At 49.3% G+C, this 21224-nt stretch overlaps 1 protein-coding gene across 2 annotated transcripts; it reads left to right on the top strand.

Annotated features, from left to right (window-relative positions):
* Positions 1-5198: 5198 nt before the first annotated feature.
* Positions 5199-18035, top strand: LOC114805429 (zinc-alpha-2-glycoprotein-like). Of its 2 annotated transcripts, XM_029046559.2 has the most exons (8): positions 5199-5448; positions 11510-11770; positions 12305-12574; positions 13593-13871; positions 14611-14727; positions 16430-16462; positions 17017-17106; positions 17915-18035. In XM_029046559.2, the coding sequence occupies exons 1-8, from the start codon at positions 5364-5366 to the stop codon at positions 17932-17934; spliced, it is 1155 nt and encodes a 384-aa protein (XP_028902392.1). In that variant the 5' UTR covers positions 5199-5363; the 3' UTR covers positions 17935-18035. The 2 variants fall into 2 exon arrangements, with proteins under 2 accessions (XP_028902392.1, XP_028902391.1); XM_029046558.2 differs by having other exon boundaries at positions 17017-18035.
* The last annotated feature ends 3189 nt before the right edge of the window (positions 18036-21224 follow it).

A 21224-nucleotide genomic window follows, 5' to 3' on the forward strand; every position in this document is an offset into this window, starting at 1 on the left:
CCATCTTCAAAGTCCTTCTTACCACTTCAGTATTTCCATGTTACCTAAGCACTTGATTACTCTGCTCCCCATGTTAGGTCCTCTACACAGAGTAACTGCCCAATAAATACTATTGATGACAGTCAAGTCCTACCTTATATCTTTGAATTTTCCACTTAAGAACAGACTTAGTGTAAGATCCTCTGTTGACCTCGAACCAGTAACGCTTAGTACAGAGTCCTGTACCCATTAGGCACCCCCCAAAATTGTGTTCTTCTTAACATGAATAAAACAGTTCAGTTCCTTCCAAGAGAGGGCCCAAAGAGACCCTTGAAAATATCTGGCAATTTCATCAATCAATTGACCAATTATGCTCATTTAGCATCTGCTCTGTGCAGAGCACTGTACTAAGTGTTTGGGAGCATCCAATCGAGTTGGTAGATGGATATGTGAATGAAAAACTACTTAAATAGTAGAGTATATATAAATCAATGGGTACAGAAGTGCTACGAACAGTTTTAAGTGCAGAAGTGTTGAGCTGACTCAAGGGAATTCTTCTGGAACAGATGGCATTTCAGAAGGCATTTGAAGATGGGGAGAGCAGTGGTCTGTTAAAACTGAAGGGGGAAAGAGTTCCAAGGAGGAAGGAAGGGTGGGAGCAAGGGGTTGGAGGTGAGAGAGAATTTGAGGCACAATGAGGTTAACTTGACAGGAATGATGACTGCAAACTGTGATGTGGGGAAAGAAGAAAGTGGTTAAGTAGGAGAGAGGAAACTCATCCAGTTCCATAAAGCTAAAGGTCAGGAGTTTCTATATGAGTCAGAGAGGATGAGCAACCATGGAATGATTTTGAGGAGTATGGAGATGTGTGCGGAATGACCGTTTTGAAAAATAATCTGAAGTAAAGATTGGAGAGGGGGGAGGCTGGAGGCAAGGAAACAAGGGGAGTTTCAAGAAGAATTTGGCAGCTGGTGGTGCTCTTTTCTCTCCTATGAATTGATGCCTTACTGTGGCAGGAGATATTGTGTACACTGATGAAGCTTAGAGTTATGCCATATAGGGTTCCAGGAATGGAAAGGTCTAAGCTGAAGTGTCAGACAAAGTTCTGCCTGTATTGGGCAGAAGCGGCATGGGAAAGAGTCTAAAGTGGATTATTGAGTGATCAACATGTTGATCAAAGATAATGGCAGAGACTCAAGTTTTAACTGCATAGAAGAAGGTAATGGTAAACCACTTCCATATCTATACCAAGAAAACACTATGGATACACATACCAGAATGAATTTATGACAGCAGATGGGACATTCTGAAGAGGGTGTGTCCATGAAGTCACTATGGGTTGAAAATGACTCGATGGCATTTGAAGAAGAAGGTGCACTTTTGAATGGAGAAGAAGAGGTGGATCCAGGATATGTTGTGGTGGAATTGTTTTATGGTATTTGTTAAACACTTTCTAGATGTCAAACATCATTCTACATACTGGGGTAGGTACAAATTAATTAGATTTTAGCAATAGAATGAATATGAGGGTTCCACGATGGGAAGGAGTCAAGGACAATAGCAAGATTTTTGGCTTTTGAAGGCAGGAAGAATGGTGGTGTTGTCAATAGCGATAGAATATGTAGTTGGAGAAGAGTCAGTCAGCCAGTCAATCATATTTATTGAGCGCTTACTGTGCAGAGCACTGTACTAATTGCTTTGGAGAGTACAATATAACAATAAACAGCCTCATTCCCTGCCCTCGAAGAGCTTACAGTCTAGACGGGGAGATGGACATCATCATAAATAAATAAATTACAGATAAGTACATAAATGCTGTGGAACTGGGACAGGGTGTGAATAAAGGGAGCTAGTAAGGGTAAAATAGAAGGAAGTGGGAGAAGGGGAAAGAAGGTCACAGTCAGGAAAGGCCTCTTGGAGAAGATGTGCCTTCAATAAGACTTTCAAGAGGGCTGGGAGAATAAATGTCCATGGACTATGAGGAAGGGGATATTCCCTGGCCAGAGGCAGGATATGGGAGAGAGTTTGGTGGTGAAGTAGACAAGATCAAGGTACACTGAACAGGTTAGCATTAGAGGAGCAAAGTGTGCAGGTTGGGTTGTAGTAGGAGAATAGCGAGGTGAGGTAGGAGGGGGTCAGGTGATTGAGTGCTTTAAAGCAAATAGTAAAGAGTTTCTGTTTGTTGCAGAGTTGGATGGGCGACCAATGGAAGTACTTAAGGAGAGGAGAAACATGGCCTGATTGTTTTTGTAGAAAAATGAACCAGGCAGCACAATGAAATATGGTCTGGAGTGGGGAGGGACATGAGGCTGGGAGGTCAACAAGGAGCTTCATACAGTAATCAAGAGAAGATAAGATAAGTGACTAGATTACTGTGGGAGCAGTTTGGATGGAGAGGAAAAAATGGATTTTAGTGATGTCGTGAAGGTGGAACTAGCAGGGTTTAGTGAGGATTGAATATGTGGGTGGAATGAGAGAGAGGTGTCAAGGATAATGCCAACGTTAGGGCTTGTGAGACAGGAAGGATGGTGGTGCCTTGTACAGTGATGGGAAAGTCACGGGGAAGACAGGGCTTGGGTGTGGAGATAAGATGTTATGTTTTGGACATGTTAAAGTTGGGGTGATGGGAGGACATCCAAGTAGAGATGTCTTGAAGGCAGGAGGTGATATGAGGCTGAGCGAAGGAGAGAAATAATAATAATAATAATGTTGGTATTTGTTAAGCGCTTACTATGTGCCGAGCACTGTTCTAAGCGCTGGGGTAGACACAGGGGAATCAGGCTGTTCATTCATTCATTCATTCAATAGTATTTATTGAGCGCTTACTATGTGCAGAGCACTGTACTAAGCGCTTGGGATGAACAAGTCGGCAACAGATAGAGACAGTCCCTGCCGTTTGACGGGCTTACAGTCTAATCGGGGGAGACGGACAGACAAGAACAATGGCACTAAACAGCGTCAAGGGGAAGAACATCTCGTAAAAACAATGGCAACTAAATAGAATCAAGGCGTTGTACAATTCATTAACAAAATAAATAGGGTAACGAAATACGTGGGGCTCACAGTTTTAATCCCCATTTTACAGATGAGGCAACTGAGGCAATGAGAAGTTAAGTGACTTGCCCAAAGTCACACAGCTGACAAGTGGCCGAGCCGGGATTCGAACCCATGACCTCTGACTCCAAAGTCCGTGCTCTTTCCACTGAGCCACGCTGCTTCTCTAAGATAGTGGAGAGAGGTCAGCAAACAGAGATCAGAGATTTGGGTGGACTTGGAAAAGAAGATGAGTTCAGTTTTAGATGTATTAAGCAGGAGATGCTGGTGGGAAATCCATGTTGAGATGCCCTGGAGGCAGGAGGAGATGTAAGTTTACAGAGAAAGAGGAGAAGGCTGTGGAGGCAATTTGGCCTTGGGGAGGATGAGTTCCCTGGGAATGAGTGTAAAGCGAAAGAGCATGGAATCCAGAGCAACTATGAGAGATGCTCCAGTTAGAGGTTGAGAGGCAGAAGAGGAGCCAGAGAAGGTGGCTGAAAGGGAAGAGGAAAACCGGAAGACAACTATGTTGGTAAAACCAAGGTGAAATATCATGGATGAGTCACCCGATGGTGCAAGCAAGTGGAAAAATTGGCCCAGATGCACTAGTGGTAGATGAAATCCTCTTTCAAGGACATGGCGGGGAGTGTGCGGAGGACAGGGTGGTGATGGGGGAGGTGGGATGGATGTTCAGGAGTGCTTGTGAGCCCAGCTGAAGAATGTGCAGAGGGCAGCTTGGCCTACTGGAAAAGGTACAGGCCTAGGAGCTAGAGGACCTGTGTTCTTATCCCAGCTTTGCCAATTGCTTGCTGAGTGACCTAGGGCAAGTCACTTAATTTCTTTCTTCAGTTGTAAAATGGGATTAAATACCTGTTCTTTCTCTTACTTAGCCTGGGAGTCCCAGGTAGATCAGGGGCTTGTGTCCAACATGATTAGCTTGTACTTACTCTAGAGCTTAGAATGGTGCTTGACATATACCAATAATGATAATTATTATTATTGACATAATGAGGAATGGGATGGATGTTGGGGGCAAGCAACATTCCAGTCTCTCTGTTTGGTCAGGGACCCCGATCCACCAGGACCCTCGCTGGAACAGGTCTTTGTTCATCCTGTCCATTCCTCCGACACAAGATCAGGGAGGGGAAGGGACTTTCCTGCCCGTGTACAAACTGGACTTTGTGCCAACCTGGTCCAGGAATCACTGGAGAAACCCTTCCCTGTTCAGATCTGCTATTCCCTTATCTGATATTTATTGCAATATCTGTCTCCTGGAGACTAAGTTCCCTGAGGTTAAGTATCATGTCTCCCAACTCTATTGTATCAGTGCTCAATAAATATGGTTGATGGATTGACTAATCGGATGAGCTACTGAGACCTGAGGGAGGCACCTCAGAAATGCCAATTGGTCAGGTTGCCGAAAATGACCAGGGACTTTCTGATCAAACCACTGGTGATACAGTGTCTAACTTTCTGCAGCAGGTGAGGGATGGAGGGGGATGGGAACGGGGCTGGACAGTGCAGAGCAGAGAGGAAATGAAGACTTGAGATAGATTTGCAGATGGTGAAAAGTCAGGAATGATTAATATTTCGGCTTCACCCCATGGCAGCTTTCCTGTGGTGTCCTCCTGCCTGACCCAGTGCTGAAGGGGTGACCACAGGGACCGGGGAGGGGTGTGTGTGTGTGTGTGTGTGTGTGTGTGTGTGTGTGTGTATCCATCAATCAATCAATTGTATTTGTTGAGGGCTTGCTGTGTACAGACTACTGAATTTAGTGCTTCCAAGAGTATAATGTAACAGAATTGGTAGACATGTTCCATGCCTACTAGGTGCTTACTCTAGAGAGGGAAATGGACAATAAATAAATTATGGACATGGACATATTTCTGCGGGGTGGGATGAATAAAGTTTATGTATTTCTGATTATTCAAGATTGGACACGTTGATCTGCACGACTAGGAAAGGGCTGGGGGTCACCACAGGCCTAAGTATCGCCCCAGCCATATCTCGGGGTGGACACAAAGCAGCAGTGAGAGGGTTTCCTGCCCGGAGGGGGCCCAGTTTCTCTTCCTCTGTGCGGGCGCTTTGTGCCCTGTGCCAGGGCGGGGGCGGAGTCAGGCTGCGGGCAGGGCCGGGCAGAGCAGGGCAGGACTTGCTGTGGGGCTGAGCACGGGAGGAAGCAGGTGTCTCCCCGTGTGATCGTTATCTCAGGGGCCCGAGCCCTGGGACTCCTCGCCGAACTGTCGGGCAGCACCCGGGACTCTCATCGGCCTCAACCCCCAAACGGGCATCTCGTCGTGGGGGAGAAGCATCCGGACCATACGAGCCGGGACCGTGGTTTGGGGTGCGGGATGGAAGCGCAGAGGAGGTTGGGGTGCCTGACTTCTTTTTTCTGGCTCCTTCTGGGCTCCCCCTCCCTGCCACAGGCCCCAGAGGGTGAGTCTGGGGTGCAGGGGGGTGAGGAAATGGGGAACTGGGGAGGGGGGGAATGTGTATATGGTGTTCTGGAGGGCAGGGCAGGACAGGGAAGGTTCCCCCAGGCAGAACCATGGTTCTCTCAGTTCCCAGGGCACTGGTCACCAGGCTGAATTGGGGCCGAGGTACAGTTTGAGATTTATGCTTTCTTGAGGGGCTCCGAGTTTGGAGTTCAGATTTTGGAGCTCCAAGCGCCCCCGAAGAGATCGGGGGGAACAGTGGAGAAGGGGTCACTGGCCAGTCTACGCCCACAGAGGACAGAAGTGGAGGACACCCTTTTGACCTTCAGCAGGAGAGAGTTAATTTGGGATCATGGGGGCTTTCGTTGCAGGGGCAGGGTCTGTGACCTCGCCTGCCCTGCGCCGGGGAGGGAAGGTGTGGATGGAGTCGGGGTCAGGCAGAGAGGTCACACTGTCACTGTCCCCTCGGAGGGGCCCCACACCGGCGGGGTGGAGAGACGGATGGATGGGACGATCCCTGGTCTCTCTGCCCAGCCAGAAGCGACCTCCTCCCTCTTTCTGTCCTAAATCATTCAGTCCAGAAAGGGGAGCAGGAATGCAGGATCTCTAGCCAGAACACTAGGGCTATGGCTATCCCACAGACTCCTATTGTCTTCTTCAGGAGGCAGGAGCACCGGAACCCAAGTACCAAATCCCAAAAGCTGGCCAACTCTCTCAGACTATGGTCAAAATAACTGTAGAATTTAAGAGGGGCCCAGCGCCTGGGGTAGATACAAGAAAATTAGATCAGACACCATCCCTGTCCCCCGTGGGGCTCACGGTCTAATGGGGAAAGGAAAAAAGTTGTTAATGCCCATTTTGCAAATGAGGATCTGAGGCAGAGAAGTTATGTCACTTTCCAAAGGTTATGAAGCAGGCAAGTGGCAGAGCTGAGATTAAAACCCAGATCCTCTGAATTCCAGATTTGTGCTCTACCATCCCCTTTCCACTCTGACCACCCCACCTGCACTGGGGCTCAGGAGGTTTCCCACCTTTCAAGGCCCCTCCTTTCCAGATCCCTGTTCTCCATCCTTGAGAGGGTTTAAGTGGACAAATGAGGGCCTGGGAGTTTCCCAGACAGAGGGGCTGGGTAGGAGGGGGTGAGGAGCCCCAGCCTGAGTTGTTATCATTATTGTTATTGTTAAGTGCCTACTCTGTCCCAAATACTATACTAAGTGCTGGAAAAGATACAAAAGAATCAATTTTTACACCGTTCCTATCCCGCATGGGGTTCACAAAGTAGGGAGGAGGATTTATTTCCCATTTTACAGATGAGAAAAGTGAGGTACAGAGAAGTGAAGTGACTTTCCCAAGGTTACCCAGGGGGCAAATGACAGAGTCAAGATTAGAACCCAGAACCTCTGACTCCCAGGTCTGTGCTCTTTCCACTAGGCCTCTAAGCTACTTCTTAGTTGCCGTGCTACACTGGGCTGGTAGCCCAGGGGCTGAAAAAGAGAGAGAAAAGTCGAGTCACTGAATTCCAATCCTGCTCTTTGCCTTCTCCTTCAGGATGGTTGGGAATTCCCCAGCACTGGTGTCATTCTGGTCGGAAAGCATCATGCAAGGAGGGGGAACCATTCAATTTTGGTGCCTCAGTCAGGGAATTCCCAAAGGGTGGGGGAAGTGTGAATTTCCCCCTGGCTGGTCAGCAAGGATACAGCCTTCCCTGTGGCCATCCCTCTAGACCCAATTGAGCCCCCTCCTCAGACACCACTATAGAGGAGGAACCAGAGCCATCGAATGGGCAGGGCCCATCACTGCCTCTTGGAGGGCACATTGAATACAGCAAGAAGTAGTTGGGCAACCCAGATTTTGGTTGTTGGATATTTCCAGAAAATCTGCAATTGGAATTTGATGGTGGGTGGTTCAGTTTGAGATTTTTAAATGAGACATGTAGTCTTGTCCTTGGAATTTTTTTTCATTCCAAAGAATTGACCCCATCAGATGATTTTTCATTTTGATTCAGCGATGCAAAAGGCAACCGCTGTTTCACGGCTAGATCCTTATGGAGAAAAGATACATTCATTGCACCATCCTTCCCAATTTTTTTAAAGCTGAATCTCTTTTTGATGCTCAAAGAAGATGTTTTAGTCAAAATCGTTAAACTACATGTCTAAACCTTCAGCAGGGTTGGATTACATGACTGAAGATTGCCAAAGGAACTTCTTGGTCAAGTTGTAGAATTCCTGGCGTGGTCAACCTATCATTACAAATGACTTTGTCTTGTCATTGCCGGCCCATAGCGACTCTATGGATACGTCTCTCCCAGAATGCCCCACTTCCACATGCAGTCGTTCTGGTAGTGATTCCATAGTTTTCTTGGTAAAAATATGGAAGTGGTTTACCATTGCCTTCTTCTGCACGGTAAACTTGAGTCTCTGCCCTTGACTCTCTCCCATGCTGCTGCTGACCAGAACAGGTGAGTTTTGACTTGTAGTACATTGCCTTCTACCCGCTAGCCACTGCCCCAGCTAGGAATGGAATGGGCATGCCTTTCCTTGGCTCTCCCTCCCATAGCCAAAACTGGTAGAGTACTGGAAACTCTCCAGGTGTGATCCTGAGTGGGGTAGAAATAATGACCACTGTACCACAAAACCAAGCACCACAGAATGCAACAACTGAGCCGTCTTGGGCAGGACTAGATCAATATATGGGCTCATGAGGTTGAAGCTCTGGGACCTGGCTACTGGGGGGACCCAAACACCTCACGTTTCCCCAAGGATTTCACTTTCTCAGCCTCCACAAAAACTGCCTCAAGCATGCTGGATGGATTACGCTTTCCCTCTAATCATCCCCTTCCTACGGGGGAAGCCACAGCTTCAGGGAGGGGCTTCCTCCCTGAAGCTGTGGCCTATGTCCAGGGACAGCATGAGAGAGCCTTCCTGGACCTCAAGACCCCAGGTGCACAGGAGCCGCAACCTTGGTCAGGCCCTGGGTTCAGCTTCGGGAAGAGAGCCCCCAGACCTGTACAGAGGAAGAGGTTGAAGGCTCACCCACTCACCTGCCCTCTCCTTCTCTTCTCTTGTCCCCAAACCCTATGCTGCAAGGGGGCTGAGCTGGGCAGAGCAATACCAGCTACAGCCTGAGCAAGTGCAGGCCTCCTGCAGCCAATGAAGCACGCTGCTAGCCCTATACTTCAGCATCAGCTAATATTCCCATCTGTTAGCTTTAATTAGTTAATGCTAATATCTGGGGGATTCGGGAAAACACAAACAGGTGTACACACACAGACATACTCCCCGCCCTACATAAGCCAGAGACCAGTCCCTGCCTTTGAACTTCCCTGAACCCTCAAATATGTGTGTGCACATATGCATGTGTGTATTTGGGGAGGTTGTGGAGCAAGGAGCTGCTCACCCATAGTGATTCAGGATTAGAGCAGGACCAGAGTGAATCCAGGGAGACTGCTCCAGAGTCATCACATGCAGGTGATATAATGATGATGCTGCAATTTCTGAGATTCTCTCTGCGGCCCAGGTTGGAAGGTTTCCCCTTCTCCCATCCCAGGGCCCCCACCTTCACAAGGAGGCTCAGACTCACTACGGTCTAAGTGTCCTGAAGGACTGCTTGGGCATCACTGCCCCTGGAGAAGGGTCTACAGTTTCCATCGGTAGGTCGGGATCCTTGTCAGTGGGGACCATGGCTGTGGCCGGTGGACCTGGCTGAGAGTTCTGCAGAGCCAAATAGCACTGGTACAGCAGGGCAGGGGCATCTGGGTCCCTTAGTAGCTCCCTCGTGATCACCTGGTCACCCAGGCTAGGGATGGGGATGATCAGTTGGCTCCTTTCTTTGGAAAAGTGTGAAGGGACAAGAGCAACTGTGCTGCTTATTACCAGGGCCTGCTGTCATAGCCTAGGAGATGAGGTGCTCACATGGTCCTTGCTCACCTTTGCAATGTTGTAACCCCAAAAGGCCAAACCCTGCCCTTCTCCACCAAGCCACCCATGTTCACCCCAGCAAGGACCAGAAAAAGGCAGAAGAGAGGGAGTAGAAGTCCAGTAAGCATCCTTTCCCTCCTCTTCCTCTCTGTCCATCTCTCCCCTTTCCTTCTTTCTCTCCTCTCCCTACATCCCTCTCCACCACTTTCATCCCTTCCCCTTCTCTTTCTTCCCCATTTCTTTTTCTCCATTGTCCCTTTTTTTATCCCCTCGAAGTCCCACCCATATTAGCTTGCCCCAACGCTCATGATGAAAGGTTGGTGTCCCTGGATGCTAAGATCTGTTCTGTTAAGCATCTTCATCATTGATCACAAAGTGGAGTGAGCAGTGAAATCTCCAGTTGAGTGACGACAGCACCAAACTCATCCAGGTGGTGAATGCTGTGCTGAGAGGGTTAATGTTGTTGAAGACCTCAGAAGGCTGAGGAACTGGATTGAAAAATCGTGGATAGTCTTTAATTTGAGCAAGGACAAGTCAGTGCTCCCAGAAACAAATAATCCATATTCAACTCCATGATAAGGGGCCCAGATCTAAAGGTCTTCACATAAGAAAAAGATTTCAGAGTTACTGTGGACACTCTGAAATCGTCAGTGCAGTGTACAGCAACACTCCAAAAGGCAATAGAATGCTGGATATCACTGGGAAAGTTAGAAATCTAAAGATAAGGCACATGGAACAGATGAGGGAGGGGAGAAGCATGTAGGAGAAACATGACAGAAACATGAGTCACTGTGATGAGAAGAACACTTTGTGCCCAAGGCTCTGGGTGAGTCCTCATGTCAAAAAGTACCTGGTCTCTGAATTAATCCATTCACTCAGTTACTGACTTGTGGTTCTTGGAAAAATCCATTTCACCTCCAAACTTTTCTCCATCACTTTACATTGGCTATCCCTGCAGCTCCATGGGAAATCCACAATCCAGGCATTCCTAATCAAGTTTAACTCTTCCCCTTTCCACACTTCTGGGTTTGAAGAGCAAGGCTGGAAACTGATGAATGAGCAGTACTACAGGTCAATCTCTCAGCCAGCCTGTCAATCAATCTTTCGCTCAGTTAGTCACTTCACCCTCTGCCCTGAGTATTCCTTCAGAAGCAGCATGGCATAGTGGATAGATCACAGGCTTGGGAGTCAGAAGATCTTGGGTTCTTATCTTGGCTCAGTCATTTCTCTGTTGTGTGAACTTGGGTATGTCTCTTCACTTCTCTGGGCCTCAGTTACCTCATCTGTAAAATGGGAATTGAGACTGTCAGCCCTAGGTAGGACAGGGACTGTGTCCAACCTGATTAGCTTATGTCCACCCCAGTGCTTAGTACCTGGCACAAAGTATGCACTTTGCAAAAATCATAATTATTCATTATTATCTGGGCAAAGCAGGTGCTGGGGGAAGGAGAGAGTGGACAAGATAAGATTCCTGATTACAAGGGGCTGACAGACTGATGGGAGAGAAAAGGTACACACACCCATATACATATATATATTTTGCACATACATTAAGCCAAGTGCTCAGGGAGGCACAGTGGGATGACCCAGTCCCTATTCTTGAGGAGCTGACAGTCTAATCAGAGGGAGCGCACACTCACACCCACACACATAAGCACACAAGCATTTTACTGAGATCTACAGAGGGTGGAGTGGGCAGACAGAGAGGAAGTGCTGATCACCTCCTTCCCTCAAAGGTCAGACAGTCTGGCCCATACCATACAACTAGATGTTCATAGAAAGGCCATGGAAATACAATGATTGAAAACATATAATCCAAGACTAGGATAAAGGGTTAATTCCCAGGTATATGCTCCAGATTTCCACTCTTTATCCCGAGTCATTTGGGCTTTATGGAGATGGGCACAGGGGTTGTGATTTATGGGAGTCAGGCTCCTGCAGGAATTTAGCCAGAACTGTTCATCGGGCATTTTAGCAGCATTCTGAGAGAACCATTATGGTGGGGCGAAGAGAAGAGGCCAAGGAACTGGATCTGGCAAGAAGTACTGGAGAGAAGGGAATGGGATCATGGATAGGCTCAGTGTAGTGTTGAGGTGTTAAGCCGCAGCTGCCTTATCCATCTTGTAATGCATCTCCGTCATGCAGACCATCACATCGGGGCCATGTACTTAACGGCGGTTCGCGGTGATGACAGCTTCTTCGAGCTGACAGCAGTCATCATGTTGGATGGGCAGCAGATGGCATCCTACAACAGCACGGATCGGAAGTTAGTTCTCAATGTCAACTGGCTGTACCAAGTGGTGGGTAGGAAGCTGATCCAGGAGAAGAAGGCGGACCTGGAGGGCTCTGAGAGGGATTTCCGCTGGGGCATGGAGAACTGGGCCTGGTACCATAACCACAGCAGGGGTGAGTAGCCGAGTCCTGATGTGTCTCCCTTCCCCGTTTTCCCTTCCCTAGCCCTGAAAGGGGCTAACCCTGATCTGGAAATGGTTCTTGGGCGTTGTCAAGGGAGATGAGAGCAGCTAATACCTCCCCAGGAGTCCTTTTGGAGGGCTCCGCTCATCCCAGAGATTCAGAGGAGACAGAGTAATAGCGTCCAGGGTTTTGAGACTGTTTTGTGGCCAGAAATGTCCTGAATGGGCTATCTTAAGGAACTTGAACCTGGATCCCAAACCCCAAAGAGACCCATAACCCCTTATTCTTCCTGAGTTCTTCACTTCTCTGGGTGCCCGGGGCTGGTCCTGTTCCTAGAAGTCACTGAGCACAGAATTCCATGGATCTCAAGGACTCCAGTCAGGCTGGTGCTGACCTGGACAGAGCTGAGGACCCGGGAAAGTGACAGCAATGTGTATGTCCACCTCCCTGGGAAGGGGCTGGCAATCCTGGGGATTGGCTGAAGGTGCTCACCCAGGTCCCATCAAGGTTCTCCACTTCCTACAGGGACCCAGATGGTTCAGCAGATCTTGGCCTGTGAGCTGAACAGAGGCGTCCAGGTGGTCTCTCGCTTCAGATTTGCCTACCAAGGGCAAGAAGTATTGTGGCTGGATGAGCTGAAGGGGACCTGGGAAGCTACTGGGCCCGCCAAAAAGCAGTTTGGACATTTCTTGGAGGAGAGAGTCTACTGGTTTCAGGAAGCAGAACGCTTCGTCAGAGAGGAATGCCCATTCCTGATGAAGATGGTTCTTCCCTTCTGGCACCTCAGAGTGCCCAGTGAGTGCTGAGTGTGGTCCACCAAAGATGTGGATTCTGGTCCTAATCATTTTCCTGCTTTGGGACCCGGGACTGGCCCCTTACCCTCTCTGGCCCCCACGTTGGCTCATTTGCAAAATGGGAGACTCCTCCCTACCTGTCCCTCCCTCCCTCCCAAGTGATGCTATCTTTCACTTTCAGTATGGACACCCAGTGGGATATCCAGCATCCAGGGCCCACCTCTGTTAACAGCTAAGATAAAGGACTTTTTCATGTTCCGGGCTGCTGTTCCCCAAGATTGTTGGTAGGCTGTTAGCATCTCGTGCCTCTGGGCTTCAGAAATCCCTAAGGGCTCAGGAAGCATCTGGGGTTCAGCTAGCCAGTTCCTTTCCCCAGTGCCTGGCTTCTGGGGTTTGGAGGGATGGTAACTTTTCTGGAAGACAACAGTACCCCATGCTTACTCCTTATGAATGCTAATATGGAAACCTTGCTCTTCTTGGCTCAGGAGACATGTTCTTCCTTCCTTCTTAATAATAGTTATGATATTGATTAAACACTTACTATGTGCCAAGCACTGTTGTAAGCATTGAGGTACATACAAGGCAATCAGGTTGTCCCATGTGGGGCTCACAGTCTTAATCCACATTTTACAGATGAGGCAACTGAGGCACAAAGAGGTTAAGTGGCTTGCCAAAGTCACACAGCAGACAAGTGGTGGAGCCGGGATTAGAACCCACATCCTCTGACTCCCAAGCATACTCTTTCCACTAAGCCAAGCTGCTTCTCAGCCCCTTCAGCTTTGCTCAAAACTTCTCCTGTCCTTGCCTGGGCATCAACTGATGTCACCAGGTGGATGATTGACATCCCATGAAATGCAGCTTTCCCTCTGGAGGGGTCTTGGGGAATGAGCAATTTCCTTGATCTTGAATCCACTGAGCTTGGCCCCCTTTTCTATGTTTGGGGCTGTATCAGCTTGGATCGTCACGATCTTCTGACCCATCGGTCCCTTTGTCTCTGCTGCATTCTTTTTCTCCCCCAGCACCGCCGGAGGTGACCGTGACCCGCCACGACGCTAAGGATGGCAGCGTCATTTTCACTTGCCTGGCCACCGGTTTCTACCCCAGCTCCATCCTGCTGCGCTGGGTGAAGGATGGAGAAGTGGGGTTGTGGGGGGACGAGAGCTCCAGCGGGACCCTCCCCAATGCCGACTCCTCTTTCTATGTGCGCCAGACCCTGGAAGTACGGGGAGAAGCTGCGGACACGGGCTACGCCTGTGTGGTGGAGCATACCACCCTGGATGTGCCTGTCTTCTACCCAGGTACTGGCCTTGTGGAAAGAGGGAGGGAAAGGTGGTGGGAATATGGGTCTCCACTGCAGAGTCTGCCGAGGCTGAACTCCATCAGGTAGGTCACCAGCAAGGAGCCCAACTAGCAGTTTCTGAAGGCAGGGGCAATGGCTGGGACTGTGCAGAGCCAAAAAGGATGTGGAGAAGAAACCAGTGTGGTGGTCACTCATCGCTAGATCACACTTGCACAGTACAGATGGCAGCTCTAATCCACAAGTCAGTTTGTGGAAGTTTGTTGACAGTCCAATGATTCCAGAACCAGGAAAGCACGGTCAAACCATCACAGAAATTTCAGACACAAAAATCATCACTTGAATACCGGGAGAGAGTACACTGGGAGAAACAACCCAAATCCAGATTCTTGTTGTTCTGTCATTGTGCATGATTCAAAAGTAACAAGAACTACTGAAAATACATATATCCGTACTGGAAACAAACTGCAGGTCATATTCCCAAGAGGATTCTAGGAAATGTAGCCTTTAGCATCTGGGACTGTGTAGTTCCCCGGAAGGTGGGCGTGACAGGAGCAAACTTCCCATACCTCCGTTTGGGGACAGATCTTCCTCCACAGACCCCTGCACACATTCCAAACCCACTTTGCTGCTCTTTTGGTTGCGTCTTTACTGTCAATGAGCCCATGCAAATGATGGATAAAATGATGGTCAGATTTGCTTTGCGCTCAGGGTTCTTTGCTGACGTTTGGCCCCTGCAGCCCCAGAGAAGCCTTCATGGCTGATGCCACGGGACCAGGCCCTGGGTGTGGGGGCAGCTGCTGTGCTGGTGCTGAGCCCGGCCGTGGGCGTCATTCTGTGGAAGAAGAAGAAAACAGGTGATGGGTTGGGAAATGGTTGGTCAGAGCTTAGGGGAGCTGGGTGGGCGTGATTGGAGTCAAGGTGGAAGTTGAGGGGAGGGGTAGTCCCTGCTGAGGGTGGTGTTTTGGGGGCTGGAGTACCCATCAATCAGTAAAATTCACTGAACACTTACTATGTATAGAGCACCGTACTAAGCAGTTGGGAGAGAACATTACAGGTAGTAGATATGATCCCTGCCGTCAAGGAGCTTACACTCCAACAAGGGAGATAAACATTTAAACAAATTACAAGTAGGTGAAACCAAAGAGTTTGGAATTATATGCATAAGTGATGTGGGGTGCTTAGAGGGTTCAGACTCAAGTGCACAGGTAATGCAGAAGGGAGGGAGAATAAGGTGGGGAAATGAGAGATTAGTCAGTGAAGATTTCCTGGTGGTTGTACGATTTTAGAAGGTCTTTGAGGATGGGCAGGGTCTGGCAGATGTGAAGCCAGAGGGAATAGCAGGCAGTTGGTAGCTCATGAACAAGAGGTCAGTGGCGTGAGGAACAAGACTGAGGCAAAATTAGTTGGGGTTAGAGCATTGAAGTGCATGGGTTAGACTGTAATGGAAAAGGCGTGCTGCTAGGTAAAAGGAAGAGCATTGATTGAGTGCTGTAAAACTGATGGTGAGGAATTTCTGCTTGATGCATATAGGGATAGATGACCATTGAAAAGTGGGGAGACATGCGCAGTATAATGTTTTAGAAAAATATTTAGACCACAGAGGAAAGTACAGCCTGGAGAGGGGAGAGTCTAGAGTTGGGGAGGTCAACAAGGAGGCTGATGCAATAGTTGAGACTGGATATGACCATTGCTTAGACCAGTGGGGTAGCGGTTTGGATGGAGAGGTAGGGGCAGATTCTGAAGATGCTGTGATTTGGTGCGTGACCAAATTTGCAGGTTGTTAGGTGATAGAAGAGTAAAGGAAGGCACATCTCCTGCAAGAGGCCTTCCTTTATTGAGCCCCCCTTTCATCTTCTCCCACTCCCTTCTGTGTAGCCCTGACTTGTTCCCTTTATTCATCCCCCTCTACCAGCCCCCCAACATTTATGTGCAAATCTGTAATTTATTCTTTTGCATTAATGCCTGTCTCCCCTTCTAGACTGTAAGCTCATTGTATACAGGGAATGTGTCTGTTTAATTTTATATTGTACTCTATTGTACTATGTGCTCTGCACATAGTAAGTACTCAATAAATACTATTGAATGAATAAATGAATTCATAAATAAATAATTTCATGAATAAATAAATAGGTTTGGGAGGCTTGTGAGACAGAAAGCAAGGTGGTATTGTCAACAGTGATGGGAAAGTCATGGGGAGGAGAAGATCTGGGTGGGAAGATGAATAATTTTGTTTTGAACTTGTTAAGTGTGAGGTATCAGTGGGATGTTTAAGTAAAGATGTTCTGAAAGCAGAGGAAATGGAGATTGCAGGATAAGAGGAAGGTCGGGGCTGGAGAGCTAGATTTAGGTGAGATTTTGGCAGGATTTTCCCAACAGTGAGATTTGTCAGACCCATGAATAGCAGCTGAGCAGGTCATGAGTCCTCCTTGTCTGGTGGCTTCACCCACATGTGTTCATGGTTGGGTTGGGTGTGGTATGTCTGGAGTGGTGGGTGGGAGGGATGAGCTGGTCCTTCCATCCAAAGGCATATTTGATTTCACTCTGTTTCTTTTTCAGACTCAGGAGAGCAGATCGCTGTTTCAGAGCAGGGTGAGTGTACCTGGGCAGCAGAGGCCAACGTGCAGGGTCCCCGACTCTTTGTCCTTTTTCCTTCAGGGATGGACCTTGCATGCTCACAGGCCGTTTTTATCTCAAGGGAAAACGAGAGCCCTGGGACCCTTCCCAAGAGCCAGGGCCACTCCATCCCTCTGTTCCCAAGTCTAGCCTGGGAGTCCCTAGGTACTATGATAGAGTGCTTGCCTTCAAGGGGCTCCCGGACTACCTGGAGAGGCCACTCAGGCATAGAGACAGCCCCGTCCCCCCACAGATGGACAAACATGGATATGACAGGAGAGGGTGGAAGGGGAGGACTTTATCCTGGATGACTCTGATGTGTTGAAGAGAGGATGCAGAATCAGAGAAAGCTTTCTGGAGGAGAAGGGCTTGAGCTGGGCTGTATGGAGTGATGTGGGAAGGAAGCAGAAACAGAGTGGTTGTTGCAGACAAATGGGCGGTTTGAACCTGGGGTTGGACACGGGAGGGAGAGAGGCTGCGCTCGGGATCCAGAGGGGTGGCTGGGTTCATGTGCCATTCCTGTTCCACAGAGATGACATCCCTGGATTGTCCTGAAGTGTGTCCACAAGAGCCGACCAATCCCGGTGTCTCCCTCTCCCCAGATCCTAGTACAGAGGCAGGTCAGAGTACCCCAGTGGGTGACAGGGGCAATTGTTAATGAGGCTGTGTGAAGGGAGGGCAGAGTTGGGTGGGGAATGGGGGGTAAGCCCATCGACACCGGTGCTATGACTCAAGGGCTCACAGATATACTGCAAGAGCAGCCCATGCATCAGTCAACACTCTTAGTGACCACGGAGGATGTCGTACATATCATCTGGGCTCCAGGAGATGTTTGAGACAACGGGACTATCCGATAGATAAATCATAAATCAGACCATCGGGGAAGGGGGAATTGGAGATTAAAAATTATGCCAATTATCAGTATTTGTCCCAGTATCCTCAAGCCTCATCACGGGGTCACTGTGGAAGGGTCAGATACCTGGAGTCTCACAAAAAGTAAGAGGGAGATTGGAAACAGGGTCCCTTCCTCCCAGACTCTGAGAGACTACCCACCTGAGGCTATGGAGGAACTCCAGGGAAGCAGACCAGCAGCGGGGAAAGGAAAAGGAGGCAGGGTCCTGTAGTGTCTGAGCCTGCCAAGACCCCAGAGCACCTGCCTCCCTGCTGGAAACACCTTGTCACGGCATCATGGGAGGTAGAAGTGAGGGTCACAGGACTCACGGTTGGGTCAGGGCCCTGGGAGCTGAGGGCTCCCTCCCCCTTTGGTCTTCGGTCCATTGGGAAGGCTGGTTTTCTTGAACCGGTGAGGTGCCTGAAAACTTCCCCCTTCCACACAGTGTTTTACTATTCTTTCACTGATGCCATTTGAACGTTAAATCTGAACCCCTTTATAATGGTTGATTGTATTACACCCTCATTTTTCAGTAGGTGTGTCCTCTGCCACCTAGACTGGGAACCTCTTTTGGGCTGTGCCTGGATCTTCACTGATTTTGCTGTGATTGTCTGAGTCTACCACATTGTAAATGCTGAATAAATAACACTGACAACATCCTGAATCTAAATCATAAAGTGGAACCTCTCAGGCTCCCGGTTAGCCAAAGGTCATGGTAAGGGTTCGGGCTGATGGTGGAGCCAGATATTATCACTATCTATAAGTGCACAAGACACGGTTTGCATTGATAACATGTGTAAGAGACTCCAATGATGCAAAGCATGTAAAGTCTTTATATTAGGGAAACAAATTCCCACTCCAATCAGTGCGAAGCGATGCTAACACAACTGCACAGGAGGACTGTAGGAAGCACAACAGACTGACGTACATATCAGTCACTGTGGCGTCTCAATGGATGTGATTCAATAGTGGTCTGTTTAAATAGGGAATGATACAATACTAGTCCATCATAGCAAGGGAATAGTTAGAGTACAAAGGTAAGAAGCAACCAATATACCATGAGAGTCAGAGCATAAACACAAATATATACATCCAAGTGATAAGAGGCTACCGGAGTCAGTCCAGGGGAAAAGGGGTCCACTCTGGTTCCTTTCACGTACACCATCTGTTCTCCATAAATCCTCAAAGGGCAGCTGCATCGTCTGGGAAGCTTCCAGTGCTCACACTCCTCAAGGGGTCTGATGATGATGATGATCATCATGATGGTATTTGTTAAGTGCTTATTATGTGTCAAGTAGTGTACTAAGTGCTGTGGTGAATGCAAGCAAATAGGATTGGACACAGTCCCTGACTCATGTGGGGCTCACAGTCTCAATCCCCATTTTACAGATGAGGTAACTGAGGCCCAGAGAAGTGAAGTGATTTGTCCAAGGTCACACAGCAGACGTGGCAGAACCAGAATTAGGAGCCATGACCTTCTGACTCCAAGGTTCGTGCTCTATCCACTATGCCATGCAACTTCTCATGGACCCTTTTTGACCAGTAGCCAGATTGGGACTCAGTAGGGGCCCCACATATGTTCTAGCCCTCCTCGTTTCCTCGCTTCCGTGACCAGCGCCTAAACTGCCCCACCCAGAATGACCCGGCCCCCGCTTCAGGGAGCTGTCCAGCAGGGTCCTACTTCCACTACTTTGTCCCAAGACCCTCCGAGCACATGTTCATTCATTCATTCAATAGTATTTATTGAGCGCTTACTATGTGCAGAGCACTGTACTAAGCGCTTGGGATGAACAAGTCGGCAACAGATAGAGACAGTCCCTGCCGTTTGACGGGCTTACAGTCTAATCGGGGGAGACGGACAGACAAGAACAATGGCACTAAACAGCGTCAAGGGGAAGAACATCTCGTAAAAACAATGGCAACTAAATAGAATCAAGGCGATGTACAATTCATTAACAAAATAAATAGGGTAACGAAAATATATACAGTTGAGCGGATGAGTACAGTGCTGTGGGGATGGGAAGGGAGAGGTGGAGGAGCAGAGGGAAAAGGGGAAAATGAGGCTTTAGCTGCGGAGAGGTAAAGGGGGAATGGCAGAGGGAGTAGAGGGGGAAGAGGAGCTCAGTCTGGGAACGCCTCTTGGAGGAGGTGATTTTTAAGTAAGGTTTTGAAGAGGGAAAGAGAATCAGTTTGGCAGAGGTGAGGAGGGAGGGCGTTCCAGGACCGCGGGAGGACGTGACCCAGGGGTCGACGGCGGGATAGGCGAGACCGAGGGACGGCGAGGAGGTGGGCGGCAGAGGAGCAGAGCGTGCGGGGTGGGCGGTAGAAAGAGAGAAGGGAGGAGAGGTAGGAAGGGGCAAGGTGATGGAGAGCCTTGAAGCCTAGAGTGAGGAGTTTTTGTTTGGAGCGGAGGTCGATAGGCAACCACTGGAGTTGTTTAAGAAGGGGAGTGACAGGCCCAGATCGTTTCTGCAGGAAGATGAGCCGGGCAGCGGAGTGAAGAATAGACCGGAGCGGGGCGAGAGAGGAGGAAGGGAGGTCAGAGAGAAGGCTGACACAGTAGTCTAGCCGGGATAAAGCGAGAGCCCGTAATAGTAAGGTAGCCGTTTGGGTGGAGAGGAAAGGGCGGATCTTGGCGATATTGTAGAGGTGAAACCGGCAGGTCTTGGTAACGGATAGGATGTGTGGGGTGAACGAGAGGGACGAGTCAAGGATGACACCGAGATTGCGGGCCTGCGGGACGGGAAGGATGGTCGTGCCATCCACGGTGATAGAGAAGTCTGGGAGCGGACCAGGCTTGGGAGGGAAGATGAGGAGCTCAGTCTTGCTCATGTTGAGTTTTAGGTGGCGGGCCGACATCCAGGTGGAGACGTCCCGGAGGCAGGAGGAGATGCGAGCCTGAAGGGAGGGGGAGAGGACAGGGGCGGAGATGTAGATCTGCGTGTCATCTGCGTAGAGATGGTAGTCAAAGCCGTGAGAGCGGATGAGTTCACCGAGGGAGTGAGTGTAAATGGAGAACAGAAGAGGGCCAAGAACTGACCCTTGAGGAACTCCAACAGTTAAAGGATGGGAGGGGGAGGAGGCTCCAGCGTAGGAGACCGAGAATGATCGGCCAGAGGAGAACCAGGAGAGGACAGAGTCCGTGAAGCCAAGGTGAGATAAGGTATGGAGGAGGAGGGGATGGTCGACAGTGTCAAAGGCAGCAGAGAGGTCAAGGAGGATCAGAATGGAGTAGGAGCCATTGGATTTGGCAAGAAGGAGGTCATGGGTGACCTTAGAGAGAGCAGTCTCGGTAGAGTGGAGGGGACGGAAGCCAGATTGGAGGGGGTCTAGGAGAGAATGGGAGTTAAGGAATTCTAGGCATCGATTGTAGACGACTCGTTCTAAGATTTTGGAAAGGAAGGGTAGTAGGGAGATAGGACGATAACTGGAGGGGGAAGTGGGGTCAAGAGCGGGTTTTTTTAGGATGGGGGAGACGTGGGCATGTTTGAAGGCAGAGGGGAAGGAGCCCTTGGAGATTGAGTGGTTAAAAATAGAAGTTAAGGAAGGGAGGAGGGCAGGGGCGATGGTTTTAAGAAGGTGAGAGGGAATGGGGTCCGAGGCGCAGGTGGAGGGGGTGGCACTTGCGAGGAGGGAGGAGATCTCCTCTGAGGATACTGCAGGGAAGGATGGGAAGTAGGGGAGGGGGTTGTTTGGGGGGGAGGGGAGAGGCAGAGGGGTGACTTTGGGGAGCTCAGACCTGATCGTGTTGATTTTCGTGAGGAAATAGGTGGCCAGATCATTAGGGGTGAGAGATAGGGGAGGGGGAGGAACAGGGGGCCTAAGGAGAGAGTTAAAGGTCCGGAA

This window comes from Ornithorhynchus anatinus, chromosome 18, assembly GCF_004115215.2.
Source record: "Ornithorhynchus anatinus isolate Pmale09 chromosome 18, mOrnAna1.pri.v4, whole genome shotgun sequence".
Taxonomy (NCBI): Eukaryota; Metazoa; Chordata; class Mammalia; order Monotremata; family Ornithorhynchidae; genus Ornithorhynchus; species Ornithorhynchus anatinus.